Source organism: Oscarella lobularis, chromosome 8, assembly GCF_947507565.1.
Source record: "Oscarella lobularis chromosome 8, ooOscLobu1.1, whole genome shotgun sequence".
Classification (NCBI taxonomy): domain Eukaryota; kingdom Metazoa; phylum Porifera; class Homoscleromorpha; order Homosclerophorida; family Oscarellidae; genus Oscarella; species Oscarella lobularis.
This window is the reverse complement of record NC_089182.1, coordinates 404,547-419,632: the sequence shown is the minus strand read 5'-3', so window position 1 is coordinate 419,632 and position 15,086 is coordinate 404,547. Positions and strand designations below refer to the sequence as shown.

Here is a 15,086-nt window from a genome sequence, read left to right as displayed (position 1 = left end):
TCTACGCTTGTCAAGGACATGGCGGACAACGACGCAGACCCTATTTTGACAAGTTTTGCTCAGCCGGCAAAGAGTTATACGCCTGACTTGGATTGCGCTGAACTGACGTCATACTCACTTGATTTGAACGCGGGCGAAATCGTGCTTACCTTTGACGAAGTCGTCAAGGTTTCGTCACTGAACGTGGCCGGACTTGTCATGCACGATGGTCCTAAGAAATCGACGACATTTTTGCCTCAAGGCACTGTTTCCGGTAGTGACGCTGCAGTTGTTACGTTTACGCTCTCTGATGCAAGTTTGGACGAACTGAAGCTCAGCCCCGAATTGACAAAATCGAAAGATGCATCGTACTTGAACCTGAGTAGCAGCTCTTTCACGGACGTTGAAGGCAATCCCGTTTGCAACGTCAATAACAAAAAGCCCGGCGTGATTATTCAGGATCAAAGCGTTCCTAAGCTACAGAGTTTTGCATTAGACATGAACACCGCAAGTTTACTACTGACGTTTGACGACATCATTAACACAACGTCTATGGTGACAAGTCGCATTATTGTTCAAAGTGCCACTACTTATCAACTATCGGCTGCAGCTTATGCTTTGACAGACAGTACGAGTTCATCTCCAAACGGTCGCGTCATAAGAGTCAAACTTAGCGATGTTGATGCAGATGGAATCAAAGTCTCGACTGCCTTGGCAACTTCGATCGATGATTCTTACCTGAACTTGACGCTGGGGTCATTTTCTGATATGGCTGGCAATGAAATCAGTGCTTTTGCCGTAGCTGTGAAACCGACGAGCTACATCGCAGACAACACGAAACCGAAGCTGCTTTCTTTTGATGTGGATATGACACTGAGAGAAATCACGCTGTCGTTCAGTGAAGCTGTTGCTATTGCATCTATCAAATTTCCAGAGTACAGTCTTCAAAATAAGAAAACAGGGGCAACGGAAACAGTTTCTCTAACGTCGTCCAGTTCTGCTAGTGGACCCGACGGAAACGTCGTAACCATTGCACTGGGAGATGCGGATTTCAATGCAATCACAGAAAAGATCGGACTTTTTATATCACGCGAGACGTGCTTTCTGTCTACAACCAAAGATGCAGCAGAGGATATGGCGGAAAACAATCTTGATCCATCGTCGGGCCTGCAGGTAAGCTTTCATTCAATACCGATTTCCTTGATATAAAAATTTTTTTAGGTGACAAATTTCACAAGTGACACGATTGGTCCGACGCTTGTTTCTTTTGATCTCGACATGAACACGGGCGTGATAACTCTAACTTTTACAGAAACCGTGAGCGCGCCGAGATTCAACGTCGCTGGACTTACCCTACAAAACGAGACAATTCCCAAACCGCCTCAAACTTACCAGTTACAACGAGGAACAGTCAGCGATGCTAATTCGACTATCATCACGCTAACTCTCAGTGACAGCGATCTAGACGCTATCAAAACGAAGCAGTTGCTGGCGGTTTCTCAGGAGACAACCTATTTGCAACTGTTAGCAAGCAGCGTTGAAGATATGAATGGCAATTCTTTGCAGCCGATACTTCAAAACGTGAAGATATTCAAAGTAGATCGAACCAAGCCGGAATTAGTATCCTTTGACGTCAACATCGAGGAAGGAAAAATCACGTTTCACTTCAGCGAACCAGTTGACGCTATTGATTCTCTAGATCCAACGAAGGTGACGCTGTTAGACTCAAATGTCACGGTTGCTTCGTCCTTGCCTCTAACTGACAAAGCGAATAGTTTTACAACCAACGAAAGAGATATCTCGCTTGTACTAACAGAAGCAGACCGAAACGAACTTTACCGCTTGCCTTTGTGTACCAAACGTGAAGACTGCTTCATCAGTTTTCCGGATACCTTTGTCATTGACATGAATGGAAATCGAGTGTCACCCTTGCTCGGTAATGACGCTCTTCTTGTGGCTGTCTTCACCTTGGATGCCGAGAGTCCTGAGCTTTCAGATTTCGTTGAATTTGACTTGGACAGCGGAGAAATGACTATTCAGTTTTCCGAAACTATGAACGTCTCTGCGTTTGATATGGCAACGGCGGCTCTGCAGAGTTGGAAAGACAGTACCGTTTTTGGATTTGTGAGGGTTAATCTGACGGGAGGCACTCGAGGCACCATCGACACAAGTCAACCTGTTCTCACTCTTCTAACTGAAGATTTGAACAAGATTAAAGCTGAACCCGGTCTCTGCACAACAAGTCAATCGTGCTGGATTCGTTTCAACCGTAACTTTGGTGTCGATATGGCAGGGAATCCGGTTGTCGCTGTTGTCGACGAGCCTCTTACATTCACGCCAAAGTACTTTGCTACCAACCTTGTCGGTGATACAACGAGTCCGAAGTTGATTTCCTACGATTTTGACCTTAATAGCGCCGTTATGACTCTGACGTTTGACGAAACCATCGACGTCGACACACTGAAGCCAGAATTTTTGACTTTTCAAGACGGTGTTACAGCGACTGAAAGTCACCTGCTAATTGGTGGCACAACTACTTCAGTGAAAGACAGCCCAATAGTTTCGTTCAATCTTTTTGGTTCGGACATAAACGAAATCAAAGCACTTGAGAACCTTGCTACATCGATTAACACCACATTCATCAGCTTCGAAAGTTCGGCAATTCAAGATGTTTCTTCGAGGTCAGTGGCACCTTTAGTCAATGGGATAAATGCGACGCAAGCAGCGTCTTACACGAAAGACACCGGAAAGCCATCGTTTGTAGCTGCCTCCAGCCTAGACATGGATCTAGGTATATTGACGATCTCATTTGACGAACCAATGGATCGCACGACAGTGTTATTCAATCAGATAACTATACAGTCGTCGTCGTCAGGAGGCAAGCAGTTTACCTTGACGGGAGGTTCAGCTACTGACGGAAATCGCTTGAGAACTGCGCTGAATATCGAGCTCAGTGCTGACGACGTTGCAAGCATCAAACTGACTAGCGGTCTCGCCAGAGCACTTCTTACTAGTTTTGTTTCTATGGTGAATGGAACAGTGAAAGACATGGCCGGAAACGATGTTATGGGAATTTCGTCAGAGAAGGCGTATGGAGTCGTTTCTTTCACTCCCGACACAACTAGCCCTAGTTTGTCCGATTTCGACTTGGATGTGAACTCTGGAATACTGACTCTAACCTTCAGCGACGTCATTGAGGTGGCGTCGTTTAAGCCTGTCGAAATAACTTTGCAAGCGGACGAACTTGGAGCGGACGTAGCGAACACTGTCAAGCTTTCGGGAGGAAAGACGGATTCTCAAAACGGCTACGTTGTTGTAGTAAACCTAACGGAAGCGGACGTTGATCGAATCAAGGAAAAGATTAACCTTGCTACGACCAAATCAAACACGTACATTAGCTTGACCGCACAAACAATCAAAGATGTTTTCGGAGTAGCTGTTACAGCCGTTGTTCCTGATTCTGCTAGACAAGTTGCTCTCCACACGCCTGACAGCGTCGCTCCAGAGCTACTGAAATTCACCCTCAACGTTAATTCAGGTATTTTGCAGCTGGAATTTTCTGAAGCCGTGGACGTTCAATCTTTGGATATGACAAAAGTTTCTCTGCAAAATAAGAAGAATTTCTCTGATTCTACGGCTTCTGTTTCACTGTCCGGCGGCACTCTTCGTCCCAACGTGACTGCAAGGGTAGTCGACGTGACTCTTCTAGCCGACGACTTGAATGCTATCAAAGAAAAGACAGACCTTGGGACACTTCTGAGCAACACGTTTTTGTCGTTACCAGCCGGAGCAGTGAGAGATACGAGCAAGAACGATGTCAAAGAAATATCGAAGTTTTCTGCTTTGCAAGCATCGAGTCAGGTCAGTGACGTTACTTCACCTGAACTAACGTCGTTTGACTTCGATCTAAACTCCGGTAAAATGACGTTGACGTTCTCGGAATCGGTAGACGCTTCAGAAATCCAAGTAGACCAAATAACAATTCAGAATGGAACTCTGTCCACGTCGAGCCGTCTAACTTTGACCAGTGGTAACATCACTACGGGCGACGGTCCTATTATCAGCATTGTAATCTCAGAAACCGATCTCAACAACATTAAATCCGATCCCTATCTAGCCATTTCCCAGGCGACGACGCTTGCAACTCTGACGGCCGCAGCTGCGAAGGACATCAATGGAAATCTCGTTGCTCCTGTTTCAGACAGAGAGGCTGTTTCTTCTTCTCTTTTTACTGAAGATACCAGTCGTCCTCGACTCGTTAGCTTTGAAGTCGACATGGGAACGGAGGTTCTCAGTCTGATCTTTGACGAAACTGTTAAAGCGTCTTCGTTTGATGTCACTGACGTGACACTCTTGGCCGGAAGAGGATCTTTGACAAAGTACAAGCTGACTGATAGTGTGCCGTCAAAGGCAAACGATCCTACAATTACGGTGACCCTCTCTCAGACAGATGCGGAAGCGATCAAAGTTGAAGAAGGACTGCTCGTTTCTCCGAGAACGTCGTACGTTTCTTACAGCAGCAGTTTGGTGGAAGATATGAGTGGGCTCGCCTTGGTAGGCGTTACTGAGGACGACGCCGTTCGAGCGTCAACTTTTAAAGAGGACAAGACAAGCCCTGAGCTGAGCAAATTCGAGCTGGACCTCACTTCAGAAACGCTTACTCTTTACTTCGACGAACCGATTAAAGTGGATTCCGTGAACTTTAGTTCTTTCTCGTTTCAATCAAGATCTCGCGCTCAGTATACTTTGACCGGTGGAAGTGTGAAAGGAACAAACAATGCAACGATCGTCATAGCCCTTACTTCCTCCGATCTCAATGAATTAAAGAAAAACACCGAATTGGCAACGAGCGAAGACAGCACTCTTGTTTTCTTCTTGAGCAGCTTTGCTACCGATATGAACGCGAATCCAGTGAAAGCAATTTCGTCCGCTTCACCAAAACAGACTGCAGCGTTTACTGCGGACAGCAAAGCACCCATGCTCATTGCATTTGGGCTGTCAATGCTTGGTGGAACGCCTCCGCTGATATTGTCCCTAACGTTTTCCGAAACTGTCAACGCATCTTCAGTCAACGTAGGAGACATTACGTTACAAGCAGCCGAAGACGGAAGAACGACGAACTTATCGTTTACTTTGACTGGTGGAGACGTTTCTAAGGTTGATTCGACCGTCATCGAAGTCACCGTCACTTCATCAGATTTGGAAAAAATCAGAGCTCTACCGCCGTTAGGACAAGAAATCAAAAATTCGTTTGTTTCCGTTCCGCCTGGGCTAGTGCAAGATATGAATTCTAATTCGGTTCATGCTGTCAGTTCAAACAGCGGCCTAAAGGCGTCAAGCCATTCTGCCGACCTTAGTCCTCCAGCAGTAAACAGCATTACTCTGGACATGAACAAAGGATCGTTGACATTTACGTTTTCTGAATCGATCCAAAATGCTACGATCAACGCAACAAAACTTACTTTGCAGAGTAGCAAATTGTCTCTTGCCTCTTCTTTTGCTCTTCGCAGGGGCTCGGTCAAGATAATCAGCAGCACTATCGTTGAAATTAAACTTACTGAAGCGGATCTAAACGAAATCAAAAGCATTGCAAGCTTGGGAATATCATCGTCGACGAGCTTTGTATCGGCGCTGAGAGGATACGCTTTAGACGTTGCGGGAAATGAAGCTGAGCGTATTTTGTCTTCGGATGCCTTTGGAGAAATGGCTTTTATCGCGGATACCACCCCGCCGTCACTCTCGTCATTCGACATCAACTTGAATACTCGGGTTATAGAATTTGCTTTTAGCGAGGCCGTAAATGCGGCTAAATTCGATGCTTCTCGTGTCACAATTCAAAACACAGCTGACGGGTCCGGAGACAGCTACAGGCTCACTGGCGGAGTGGTCACTACACCGGACGGAAGAAATCTTACTTTCAGCATGTCAGTAGAAGACTCAAACAAGGTCAAGACTCTTGGATTAAACGCGAAGAATGCCCACTTGTCACTAACTGGTGAAGCCGCCGAAGACATGGCAGGAAATCAAATAAATGCGATTCCTCCCACTTCAGCCTTGAACGCCCAAACTTTCTTTTTTGACGCAACTCGACCTACGTTGGACCGCTTTGACCTTGACGTGGACTCTGGGACGTTGACTCTTAGCTTTGACGAGACGGTGAATGTCACGTCTCTGCTAATAGACCAGATTACTCTAGCGGATGCGTCGCCGTCTGTTCTTGCCTCTCATAGTCTAACAGATAGCACAGTGAATCACGGCAGTGCGGCCGTTCTCATTGTGACTGTTGGTCCAAACGATTTGAATGACATTAAAAAGCTTGCCCTCTGTACTGGGCCGTCTGACTGCGTTTTGACGCTGACAGATCGAACGGTCACAGACATGGTTGGGCTTCCTGTTGTGAAAAGAGATGGGAAAGATGCTCTTAACGTCAGCAGCTATACCCCTGATGAAACATCTCCGGCCTTACATGCATTTTCTGAAATAAATCTCTCCAATGGCACGCTGACATTGTCGTTTACTGAAACAGTCAATTTGTCCACGCTGACGCTTGGGGAAATCACTCTCCAGTCACTTTTTGAGAATCCTGTTGAAAAGCACTCTCTCACTGGAGGAGATTTCACGGCCGATCTTGCATCTTCTGTTACTGTAACTTTGTCAGAAAGCGATTTGGCAAGTCTGAAGAAACTAACAAGCCTCTGCACTCTACGCGGCAACTGCTACATTACTGCCAGTTCAAGCTTGGTTAAAGACATGAACGAGAATCCCTTTAGCGAGATTGAACAGAAATTTCCTGGATTCATAGTACAGAAGTTTGTTGTAGATGATACTCGACCGATACTGAGTTCTTTCGACTTGGACATGAATACCGGAGTCATCTCGCTCCTCTTTTCAGAACCCGTTCAAGTGTCTACTTTGGACGTCACCGGAATAAGAATTCAAAGCACGAAGTCTAATGATTCATCTGCGATCTCTCTCAAAGGAGCGTCGCCGAGTCCTAACGGCAAAGAAATTGACATCAATATGGATATTTCCGTTGTTGACTCCCTAAAGGCTTCGACGTTTGCTAAGGAGAAAAACAACAGCTTCTTATCCGCGGCTACTCAAGTGATAAAGGACTTAGCCTATCGACCTAACAGTCTCGTTGCTGTCACGACTTCCGACGCTTTACAAGTCCTAAATTATGTGAAAGATCAGACAGATCCAATTCTCCTTCGCTTTGAAATAGATCTGACCCTTGACGAAATCAAGCTATCCTTCAATGAACCGATGAGATTGGAGAGTGTCGATTTCAAGAGGCTTACTCTAAAGTCGAACTGCTCCGGAGGTTCTGAATTGACGCTAAGCGGTGGAGTATCAAGCAGCAAAGACGGCGACAAAGAAATAACGGTCAGTCTTCTAAACGCTGACGTAACGACTTTGAAAGAAAATTCGGATTTTGCAAGTGGCATAAGTACGTCCTTCATATCTATTTCAAACGTAACATTCAAAGACATGGCTGACAATTGGTTGAGCAAAGTGGAATGTTTTGCTGCCGGAGCTTACGTAGCCGACAGCTTCCGGGTATCTTTGGAAAAGTTTTCGTTCAACGCTCAGACTGGACAGTTGAACTTGTCATTTAACGGCGCAGTGCAGACGTCAACCTTCAGCGCTAGCGCTTTTGTCTTTCAGACTGGTAGCACAAGTGAGCCTGGCAAAACCTTCCAGCTAACGTCGGGCTCTAAGACAGCGAGTCCAAATGGATACAGTGTCATAGTTCAGCTTTCCGATGAAGACCTTTTTGGGTTAAAGAATACACGGGGCCTTGTTACAAGCAAGAATTCAACGTACCTAACCATGGAGGCAACCGCTTTAGACGCTACGAATGAATTAGACGTTTTAGCGGTAACCGATGGACATGCTCTGCAAGTTGACGTCTTTGTAGCCGACACGCAATCTCCAGAGCTTGAAAAGTTTACATTGGACATCGATTCTGGCAGACTGAATCTGACCTATACCGACTCTATTGAATCTTCGTCGTTTGAGATCAGTCAAATTACTATTCAGAGTAGCCAGAACGCGTCTGGCGAAGATTCTTACACACTCACATCAGGAACAGTCCTAAGATCGGCTGATGGAAAAACTCTGGAAATAGTTTTCTCTTCAACCGACTTGAACACAATAAAAAATAGAACAGCTTTGGCAATAAGCGAAGAAACGTCTTACGTCTCCTACAGCAGCTCTACAGTATTTGATTTGGCTGGAAATCCTGGTGTCTCTATTCCAACGTCTGCAGCTTGGAAAGCAGATCAGTTCGTAGCCGATACGACAAGCCCGGAATTGTCTTCTTTCGACGTGGACATGAACGTTGGTGTCTTGTCGCTCACGTTTTCTGAAACCGTGCAACTTAGTTCATTTAAGACTGCAGCTCTACAACTACAAGACAGCAAGAACTCCTCTCGTGGAATAGGAAAACATCCTCTTGCTGGTGGGACTGCTAAATCGACAAGTTTAACAGGTGTCGATCTGACCCTTTCAACGGAAGACCTTAGAGCCATTCAAAAACTCGCTACGTTAGCCGTTTCTAAGCCTACGTCGTACGTTGCTTTGTTGCTTCCCGTAGTTACGGATACGAACAACAACAGTGCAGACTCTATAGCTGAAAGCGACGCAAAGGAAGCTCGTGTGTTTATTCCGGATACAACGGCGCCAACTATTGACTCTTTCACTTTGGACATGAACGAACGAAAATTAGTTTTGACCTTTTCAGAAGTAATTTTGGCTAGATCAGTCATCGTTCAAAGCTTCACTATCTATTCAAGCTCGTCTCCACCGATGACGTCTGTATCACTGAGTGGAGGGAGCGCTGCAGCTGATGATTCCAATGTTATCACGATTTCTTTGTCTTTTACGGACTTCTCAAGTATTCAAAACGATTCTTCTCTGGCCACTGACACCTCAAACGTTTTCATCAGTTTCCCCGACTCCGCGGCGACGGACATGCGTGATAACAAAGTTGTACCAGCAAACATGTTTGACAACGTGGAGTTTATAAGAGACAAAGCGAGGCCATCGCTAGAAGCTTTCAACTTTGATCTAAATCAAGGAATACTTACTTTATTTGCCTCGGAAATACTTGAACTTTCGACGTTTAAGGACTCGGTCTGCGAGTTGCGCAATACTTCAGGATCCACGACTTGCTTTGTCGAAGTCATCTCTTTACCTAATGATTGCTATCAAACGGTCGTTTCCTCTCCCAGCCGTATACGGCTTGACTGCGCCACACCCGTGCTAACGCCTGCTATGCTTAACAGTATTAAAGTGAAGGAGTGCTTAGCAACAGAAAAAGGAAACACATTCCTCTACTGTCCGAGCTCTGCAGTCAATGATACAGCAGGAAATCCAGCTGTTGAAAGAGTTGGTGTGCAAGTGTCTGTTTTTGTGCACGATACATCTTCTCCTGCTGCTCTATCGCTCGACGTTGATATGAACAATCGCGAATTGATAGTAGAATTTTCCGAACCGGTTAAAGTGAGCAGTATGGAAATTGACGAACTGACTCTGCAAAATGAAGAAATTAAGCCAACAAAAACTCTCACCTTGACCGACAGCAGCGTTCAGCACAAAGACTCAACGAGACTCGTCATCAGTTTGACTGACACGGATTTCAACGCTTTGGCAGAGCAAAGTGACTTGTTTACTAACATCAATAATTCGTACATCATCTTCACGCGAAACTTTGTGACTGATATGAGAGACAATCGGGTCGTTGCGCTCACTAGAGGCTTGAAAGCTCAATCGTTCGTCGAAGACAAAACTTCAGCCAATTTGGACTCTTTCAGTCTTGACATGGACGACGGAATTCTTTCGTTCACCTTCTCAGAAACTATTCTTTCCAGTTCATTGCAAGTCACTCAAATATCGCTTCAGGATCAGTTTTCGTTGCCACGCGAAAGCTATAAGTTGGTGACGAGCTCTCACTCAAGTCGCAATTCGGCCACATTAGACGTTTTCTTGTCCAAGCACGATCTCAACGAAATTAAGAAACTTCCTCTTCTTGGCACTGCTCGAAATCTAACGTATCTGTCCTTGCCTTCGTCGGCGGCAACCGATACGTCAGGAAACGAAATTTCGCGAATCGTTCCTGAAGAAGCCTTAGAAGCGGCCAAGTTCATCCCCGACAGTCAAGCACCGACGCTCACCAACTTCAGCATCAATGTTAATAACAGCTTTATAACTTTGCTCTTCAGCGAAACGGTCAATGTTTTGCTAATGAACGTCAGCGAACTAAGTCTCCAGGATAAGAGAACGGCCCGAACGACGCATTACACGCTTACGGCAGCTTCAACATCGGGAAATTCGTACACAGACGAAGTTCGCATTGACATTGGAAGCGCCGATCTAAATGAGATTTACCGACTTTCTTTGTGCACTGACATCAAGAAGTGCTTCGTGTCTCTCGGCAGCGGATTTATCAAGGATATGGTGGGCATAAGTGTTGTTCCGGTGCCTAGTTCAGCTGCTGTACCCGCAGTAACATTTGTAGGGGACTTAAAGCGCCCCTCCCTGGTATCATTCCTTGTTTTCGACGAAGATGCCGGCAGCTTGACACTACGGTTCAGCGAGACTGTAAGAGTGAGTTCACTGAATTTCGATGCTATTACCCTGCAGGCTGTTACTGGATTGACGGTAAATAAAGTCACACTGAAAGGAGGTTCTTCGCCTAGTGACAACGGCACCGACATCGTCATCACTCTGACCAAAGAAGATCTAAACAGCGTGAAATTGCTATCGAGTCTTTGCATCGATCAAAATAACTGCTGGATTCGTTTCGAATCTAGCCTTGTCGAAGACATGGCCGGAAACAAGGTGACTGCAATTGTTCCTCGCGTGGATTTCAACGTCGCTGAGCGTCCCTCGACCTTCATACCAGACACGTCTTCGCCGGAATTGTCTTCATTTAGCCTAGACATGGACTCCAACGTACTATCGCTAACGTACGATGAAATTGTCGATTTTCGGTCGCTGGAACCTACTGCCTTCACGTTTCAAGGAGCATTTAATAGCACGATACGATACGAGCTTACTGGGGGCAGAGTAACGACCAGAGCAAACGGTCTAATTCTCCAATTCACTTTGAGTTCGGCGGATATAACTGAATTGAAAGCCACTTCCAATCTCGCGAAAGACCTTAATTCGACTTATCTTACGTTTACGAATATTTCCGTATCGGACGTAAGGCCGTTCCCAGGGCAGAATACGAACAAAGCAGTCAGGAATGCCGTAGATGCAATCAAAGCGGCTTCTTATATTCCAGACTCGACTTCTCCTTCATTGCTTACGTTTAAGACTATCGATCTTGACAGTGGGTCTCTGGTGGTTTCCTTCGATGAGCCGATGTCATTGACGGTCGATTACAGCGGAATTACTCTTCAGAGTACGACTTTGGGCGGAGAAAATCTCACACTTCGCGTTGGATCAGCGGAATACGTTTCCGGCTCTCAACGCAAAGAAGTGGAGCTCAAGTTGCACAAAGACGACGTGAAGGACATCAAGTTGAATCCCAGACTCGCAACTAAAGCTAGCGACTCGTACTTATCTTCGAAAAAGTTCTCTTTCAAAGACGTTGCCGGGAACAACGTCACGGCAATTCCACCGACAGCAGGCCTTGCCGTACAGTCATACATTTCTGACACTACTTCGCCGTCTCTGGAATACTTTGATCTGGACATGGACACCGGCGTTATAACGTTGGTTTTCAACGACGTGCTCGACATGTCTTCGTTCAAGCCTGGATCTATCACACTTCAGAGAGATGCCTCCGGCCTGGACAGCGTCAACAAGTACACGCTCACCGGAGGTGTGCCAACCAGCAGTGATGGTTACGAAATTGTTCTTCCTCTGCTAACGAAAGATCTCAACAACATTAAGGCGAAGAGAAACCTGGCGACGAACGCTTTGGACACCTATATGGCAATGACTTCAGAAGTGATTAAAGAGGTATCGGGCGCAAATGCTATCGCGACGACGGAACAAGTGAATAAATTTGTGAACGATTCGACGTCGCCCTCGATTGTTGGTTTTGACTTGGACCTAAACAATGGGCTCATTTCGATCCAATTTAGCGAAACTGTCGACGGCAAAGTTCTTGATCCAAGGCAAATCACTCTTCAGGACACGCGAAATAAATCGTTGTCTATACAGAAGCTTACGCTCTCTGGCGGAACGGTAATACCTTCTGATGCTGCTGTGATTTTAAATATCACCTTCACGTCATCGGACTTGAACACGCTGACGAAACTGACAACATTGGGATCGTCGAAATTTAACACTTTTCTGGTATCGGCTAATCTTGTCAAGGATATGGCTGGAAATCCCGTTGCAGCTATTGACAGTGATAATGCACTCAACGTTAGTCTTCACATTATTGATCTGAAAGCGCCAATTTTAAACAGTTTCAATCTCGATCTTACAAAAGGAGAACTGACGCTCTTCTTCTCCGAGACTGTTCGAGCTAGCACAGTGGCTCTTTCTTCGTTTACGATTCAAGACAAGGCTCCTTCTTCTAAGCGAGTACGACTTACTGCGTCGAGCTCTGCGTCTTCTGTTAACGGTTTATTCAATGTCCTATCGCTCTCAAATGAAGACCTGAATAGTCTGAAAAGTGAACCGGCGCTTGCAACGTCAAAAGCGAACACATTCTTGTCGTTTTCTGCGGGAGCGTTCGAGGACATGAACGATAACGACAATGAGGAAGTTACGGACGGTTCTGCTATACAGGTGACGAATTTCACAGCCGATTCAATTGCTCCTGTACTTGAATCGTTTGACTTGAGCATGGACGGAAATCCAACGCTAACGCTTCGCTTTTCAGAGACGATGAACGTCACGTCATTGAATCTTGGACTCTTTTCGCTGCAAAGTGAAAACGACGGCGGAGCTAGCAGAAGCTTGGGTGCAAGCACTGCCACACTAGGCTTTAGCGACACAGTCGCATTCAGCTTAGCTCCAACTGATGCTAATGCTATAAAACTCAACGAGAAACTGGCCGTGTCGCTAAACAGTACGTACCTTTCCGTTGGTCGGTCAGCTATTTCTGACATGAATGGCAATGATTTGTCTGAAATCTTATCTACTGCAGCAAGAAAGGCAGGATCTTATGCTTCTGACGAGACCCAGCCCTCGCTAGTGTCTTTCGACTTGGACGTTGACAGTGGTCTTCTAAATCTTACATTCTCCGAAGCTATCAGAAAGGATAACGTAAGCCTTGGATTTATCGTTCTGAGGAATGGTCAACCAGGCGTTTTGGAGCAAGATCTGGAGAAATCTACAGCTATCGGATTAGACGGGCCTATCATCACGATACGTCTGTCGCGAGACGACTTGAATGATCTCAAAAAGACGTCCGACTTGGCATCAACGAAAGACAATACATTCTTGGCTATATTGGATGGAGCGCTTATCGATACAAACGGCAATGCAGTCAAAGAAATTCTACCGGCAAATGCTACCGCCGTGGATCAGTACGTAGCGGACACGACTCCGCCGGCTCTCGAGTCTTTCGACTTTGTTATGGACAACAACACGTTGCCTCTCTACATCGTTTTACACTTCGACGAGACGGTCGATGTTGGAAGCCTCGACGTAACCAAGATCACTTTGACGGCGGCAGAAAAAGTCAATAAATCGACGTCGTATGACATTTCTGGAGCGGAGGTTTTGACGATAGAAAATCAGACCGACATAAGATTAGAACTGACTGCAGCCGACATATCAGGAATCAAGAACGCGGCACCAGCTGCACAGACTCCGAGTACTACGTACCTGCAAATAAGCAGCGGACTGGTCGACGATATGAGCGGACTTGCTATCGAAACAACCGCGAAGCCAATTCGAGTTGCTATCCATACTGGAGACGTCGTGCCTCCTTCGTTGAGCTCTTTTGATTTCGACTTGGATTCCGGTCTTTTGAGTCTCTCGTTTTCGGAAGAAATCATCGAAAGCAGTCTGAATTTCACTCGGATTACGATTCAAAGCGGAGAGGTCGCTGTTGAGCCGACTGTGAAGCTTTCTGGCGGACAAGTGATCGCTTTCTCGGCGTCTGCTGTGAACTTGGAAATTCCTGCTTCCGATCTCAATGCAATCAAAAAGGCGTCACAACTTGCTATATCTAAAGAAACGACGTTCATCAGCTTCGACGTTTTACTGGCAAAAGATCGAGCGGAAAATGAAATCAGTGCAATTGAAAGCACGAAAGCGAAGGTTGCAACGTCCTTCGTTCAAGACACGACTGCACCCAAATTGATTGGCTTTGACTTCACCGTAGAGCCGGGTGTCATGACAATGACGTTTACTGAGACTGTCAACGGCAGCAGCTACGATCCAAGCGGCTTTGTTCTTCAAAATAAGGCTGCGAAACCTACGTCTTCTCTTGTGCTCAGGGGAGGAACTGTCGTTACCCCGGATGGAACAATTGTCAAAGTAGAGCTCTCTTTTGAAGATGCGACTGCCATCCAGGGCCTTGCTACACTGGCATCGTCGAAAAATACGACGTTTCTTACAGTTCGACCTGTTGGAATTCGAGATATGGCCGGGAACTCCGTCCGGGCCTCCTTTGGGGAACTCGTGACTGCCTACGAAAAAGATACAGCAAACGCGGTTCTCAAGTCGTTTGACTTGGATTTGGACGACGGCACATTCACTCTCCACTTCGACGAAGCGGTAAACATCGGATCGTTGCAAGTAACCGAACTCACTCTCCAGGATGCGTCTTCGAGACGCGTGGACTCCTACACTCTACGAGACAGCAGCACGAAGCAGTCTCACACGGCGAACGTGCAGCTAGACTTGACCAGCAGCGACCTAAATGCCATCAAACTCGCGTCTTCCGTTTGCACGACGAAGCAGAATTGCTTTCTGATTTTCACCAACGAAACGGTTCTCGACATGGCCGGTCTCAAAGTCGTCGGTCACTACGACGGCTTTGGCGTTCAAGTGGACGTCTTTGTGCCGGACTCTACGCCTCCGTTGGCTTTGCGCTTTGCCGAATTTAATCTCGCCGATGGAAGCCTTACTATTGACTTCAGCGAGGCTGTGAATGCGAATACGCTCGCGCCTACTAAAATCACTCT

The 15,086-nt window shown here is 46.2% G+C and overlaps 2 protein-coding genes across 2 annotated transcripts in view; both read left to right on the top strand.

The window, feature by feature from the left end:
- Positions 1–86, top strand: part of LOC136190032 (mucin-3B-like) — a 41,252-nt gene extending 41,166 nt beyond the window's left edge. Inside the window, exon 3 of the mRNA XM_065978107.1 lies at positions 16–86. Within this exon, the coding sequence (XP_065834179.1) occupies positions 16–86 (71 nt within the window). The remainder of the gene's footprint in view (positions 1–15) is intronic.
- An 876-nt stretch (positions 87–962) lies between these two features.
- The window catches only part of LOC136190795 (uncharacterized), an 82,447-nt gene continuing 68,323 nt past the window's right edge, over positions 963–15,086 (top strand). Inside the window, exons 1-2 of the mRNA XM_065979061.1 lie at positions 963–1,152; positions 1,201–15,086. The exon at positions 1,201–15,086 is cut by the window's right edge and continues 68,323 nt beyond it. Coding sequence (XP_065835133.1) covers positions 1,114–1,152; positions 1,201–15,086 — 13,925 coding nt within the window. The 5' untranslated portion in view covers positions 963–1,113. The remainder of the gene's footprint in view (positions 1,153–1,200) is intronic.